Source organism: Microtus ochrogaster, chromosome 2 (genome assembly GCF_000317375.1).
Source record: "Microtus ochrogaster isolate Prairie Vole_2 chromosome 2, MicOch1.0, whole genome shotgun sequence".
NCBI lineage: Eukaryota > Metazoa > Chordata > Mammalia > Rodentia > Cricetidae > Microtus > Microtus ochrogaster.
The window spans coordinates 19,839,001-19,843,086 of NC_022010.1; the positions used below are offsets into that span (position 1 = coordinate 19,839,001).

The window sequence follows — 4,086 nt, forward strand, 5'->3', positions numbered from 1 at the left end:
CAGCCTGGTCTACAGAGCTAGTTCCAGGACAGCTCCAAAGCCACAGAGAAACCCTGTCTCGAAAAACCAAAAAAAAAAAAAGATTCTATGGCTGACGAATGCAAGGTCCTTTGATTTGACGGTATGTTCAATCAATTGCGGGAAAATCAGAACAGCAGAAAACAAAATGGCATAGGAAAAGGCGGGAACCTCTTACGCACCCGTCGCAGTGCCGTAGGGAACGTAGAGGCGCGACACTCCCAACCCGGAAGACTTCCGCCCGCGGTGCTAATTTAAATAGACTGGGCGGGGTCTTGCCTTTAGCCCCGCCCAAAGCTAATAGGCCCGGCGCCTTGTGAAAAAAGGCAGTCCGGGGCGGGGCTAGCGCACGTGTGACGCCATCACGCTGCGCCCCATGCTTCGCCCGCCCGGGTCCGAATAGTAGAATCCAGAAGGTGAGCGAGGGTTCCAGGTCCGGATTTCGGGGAGGTCAGTAGTGCTGCGGCTCCTGTCAGTCTCCCCGGGACGTTGTGGTTTCCATAGCAACTGATTCCCAAAGAAGCTCCGAATCAAAGTCTCCAGGTCCTTGCAGTGCCCGGCCGAGGTCTTGCAGCACAGCCGAGCCCTTGTGTGTATGGGTAGCAGGCTGTATGGCTGTAATAAAGGCAGGCAGAGAGCCGCAATGGGTGCTGTGACCTCGAGATCGTACCCCTTTAACGATAAGGAACAAACCCCGCAGACTCGGGAGTTGAGCGCTTCAGACAGTACCGTTTATTAGAAAGAGAAATGCCCTGAGAAGGGACCGGTCCCAAGAAAGGATTCCATTCAAGTGGAAAGGATAAGATGTATGTAAAATGGATGCAGAAAAAAAGAAGAAGAAAGTCGTGGGTAAAGGGTAAATAAGGTGACTTATCTTCTGATGATCTATGAGGCACCTGTAAGGAGAGGAGCTTTGATCTGTAGAGCATCTGTGACCTGCAGCAGGGGAGTTTCCCAGGTGATTGGCCTGGAGACTCACTGGGGCTGTTCCCTAAACTACCTATTTACCCTCTGCCTCCTGCCCCATTTGGAGAGAGGGACTCCAATGTGACCAGTTTATGTGAGTAATTTCACACTCTGATAGTTCTTCAGAATATCTGTGAGCAAGCCGTGTTGTTCTTTCCTTCCGAATGGGGAATCTTGAGTTAGTGAGATCCATTCACTGCCTTGTAAACGCGTTAAAAATAAGGCTTGAACGCTTCTCTGACCTGGCTATTCCAGAAAGCTAGCAAAAATGATTTCTGGACATAGGCATTGCTCCTGGCAAAAGTCGCCTGATTAGCCAGGCAATGGTGACGCTAGCCTTTAATCCCAGCACTCACGAGGCAGAAGCAGGTGGATCTCTGTGAGTTCCAGGCCAGCCTGGTCTACAGAGCAAGTTCCAAGACCACCAGAGCTACACAAAGAAAGCCTGTCTGAAAACAAACAAACAAAAACTTCACTCGGTAAGGGCTGACCATCAGAATGTTCAAAGTTTAGATGGTGTGTTGGAGCACTAGCCTTTGTGGAATTTCAGAGGATCCCCAGGAACTGGTCCTACAAAGGATTTCAGCCACCATGTGAGTGCTGGGAACTGAATCCAGGTCCTCTGGAAGAGCAGCCAATGCTTAGCTACTTGGCCATCTCTCCAGCCCAACTCAGGGGAGGCTAACGTAGAAGGATCTTCCAGTTCAAGGTCATCCTGGGCTACAGCAGAGAAAGGTAGACTTCAGGGAGAAGAGGCAGAGCAATTGGTTTGTTAGATGAATAGGGAGGAAGACTGTCCTGACAATGTTAAGCTTTGGTGTTTTGGGTTTTTTTTTTTCATGTTAGGTGCTCAGAGACACATAATGTCACTAATACGTACATCCGTCCATGCCAAATGGGTCGTGGGAAAGGTGATTGGCACAGCAATGGTAAAAACTGCTAAAGTCAGAGCAACCAGACTTGTTTTGGATCCCTATTTGCTAAAGGTAAGGATCAGCACCTGGTTTAGGTGGCATTGGTAAGTTAGTAATGTGGTTTAGGGCCAAAGCAGAAAAGCGTCTCCAGATTGGTAACAGATAAGTTGAACCTCTGCAGCCATCTTGACACTGCTGGGCTGTGGGTATAGCCTGTATCGTGGGAAGGTTTCAGGAACACGCCATTCATTTAAGTTCACTCTTTAGTCATGTGGGAAAGCAATGTGGGAACAGGGAGTAGGGCTCTTCATTCTTTCCTCTCGGATTGCTGTAAGAGAACATCTCAGTAAAGAGACATTTGCACTGACCCTCCAGTCAGATGCTCCTCCTGGACCAGGTGATGAGAAGTCACTTCAACTATGATGAGTAGTTTGTGGTAGGGGGAGGCACCTTTCAAGACAGGGTTGCTCTGCATAGCCCTGGCTGTCCTGGAACTAGCTCTGTAGATCAGGCTGGCATCAAACTCACAGAGCTCTGCCTGCCTCTGCCTCCTGAGTGCTGGGATTAAAGGTGTGTGCCACCACTACAGTCTTATTATAATGTTTAATTGTCTTAATAACTTTAGATCTGCTTTTTGCGGTGGGAAGAAACTGAGCCGGGAGTGGTTCCATGACGCACAGCTAGTGGAGAGTGCTGTGTGTTTGTAGGCTGGAGTGGAGGCCTCGGCGGGAGGGTCAACATAGAGACAGGTAATCATTGATTTAGAGCCAGGATAATTAAAGGAATGACTTCCATAGCTCAGAACTGTCTCTGGGAAAATCAATGCTGGTTTTCAAAGATGAAGCTGCTAATCCCTTTGTACTAAAAGCTTCCAAAAGTATTTCTTCTCCCAGTGCCAAGCCCTGGCTGGTTTTCTGTACATTATGTCTTCATGTTGTCTTTGCCCCACTGGGTCGCAGGTGGGCACTACTGATTTGTTCCCCTCCTTCTCTCAACAGTACTTCAACAAGCGGAAAACCTACTTTGCTCACGACGCCCATCAGCAGTGCTCCGTCGGGGACATCGTGCTTCTCAGAGCTCTGCCAGTCGCGAGGTCAAAGCACGTGAAACATGAACTGGCTGAGATCATTTTCAAAGTTGGCCGAGTTATCGACCCAATCACAGGAAAGCCCTGTGCGGGGACCACCTTCCTAGAAAGTCCACTCAGTTCAGAAACTGCTAACCCAAGTAAAACTCCAGAAGAACTCAAGGCGTCTTCCACCTAGGGAAGAAGGAGCCAAAGGGATTTCTGTCTTTATGTCTCCTCTCTGACTTCCGTCACTAGCCGTCCAGTTTCTCTTGTGACATGAATGAAATAGTAAAGTAAATGAAACAAAGATCTTACAGTGTCCATAAAGGTTGATGTTATGTTTCACATTCTCTGCATTGAACATACTTTCCGGTTACACTGTCTGCCCAAGTATGCTGCATCTTTTTATGAGCTTTCTGTCCTAGAACATATGTTTTGTTTGTTTGTTCTGCTTTGCTTTTTGTTCACAGAAATCTTAGACTGATTCTAGTACTTTCATTTTGAAAGAAGAAAATCTTTTGATAAGAATACATAAGGTGCCAGGTTTGGTAGTGCACACCTTTAATCCCAGCACTTGGGAGGCAGAAGCAGGCAGATCTCTTGTGAGTTCGAGGCCAGCCTGATCTACAGAGCTAGTTCCAGGACAGGCTCCAAAGCTACAGAGAAACCCTGTCTCGAAAAACAAAAAAAACAAAACAAAACAAAAAAAGAACATATAAGACTACTACACTCCATACTTTTATTATATGTGTGTCCATGATGCGTGTGCAAGTGCACACCTCTGTGGAGTCACTTCTCTGCTTCCACGTTTCCATGGTTTCCAGGTATCACACTCAGACTCCCAGGTTTGCACAGCTAGCACCTTTACCCATTGAACCGTCCTGCTGGCACCAAGATTTAATAGTTTATATTCAAAGTGAATTTAATTTTTTTTTCTCATTTCACCAACTCCCAAGGGGGACCCTTGTCAGTCTGAGCTGTATTCATAAGAATAGCATTGGGGACAGGAGAGATGGCTCAGTAGCACTGGCTGCTCTTCCAGAGGCCTTGAGTTCAATTCCCAGCAACCGTATGGTGGCTCACAACCAACTGTGATGAGATCTGGTGCCTTCTTCTGGC

At 47.5% G+C, this 4,086-nt stretch overlaps 1 protein-coding gene across 3 annotated transcripts; it reads left to right on the forward strand.

Annotated features, from left to right (window-relative positions):
* The first annotated feature begins 346 nt into the window (after positions 1-346).
* Mrps17 (mitochondrial ribosomal protein S17) lies at positions 347-3,276 on the forward strand. 3 transcript variants are annotated; one of them, XM_005344536.1, is made up of 3 exons: positions 347-434; positions 1,831-1,970; positions 2,897-3,276. In XM_005344536.1, the coding sequence occupies exons 2-3, from the start codon at positions 1,848-1,850 to the stop codon at positions 3,161-3,163; spliced, it is 390 nt and encodes a 129-aa protein (XP_005344593.1). In that variant the 5' UTR covers positions 347-434; positions 1,831-1,847; the 3' UTR covers positions 3,164-3,276. The 3 variants fall into 3 exon arrangements, with proteins under 3 accessions (XP_005344593.1, XP_005344594.1, XP_026642516.1); XM_005344537.1 differs by having other exon boundaries at positions 353-468; XM_026786715.1 differs by lacking the exon at positions 347-434 and adding an exon at positions 488-727.
* The last annotated feature ends 810 nt before the right edge of the window (positions 3,277-4,086 follow it).

Coding starts and splice junctions, on each gene's coding strand:
- Mrps17 (XM_005344536.1), top strand. CDS start 1,848: ATGTCACTAATACGTACATCCGTCCATGCCAAATGGGTCGTGGGAAAG. Junction 1,971..2,896: donor TGGATCCCTATTTGCTAAAG/GTAAGGATCAGC, acceptor TTCTCTCAACAG/TACTTCAACAAGCGGAAAAC.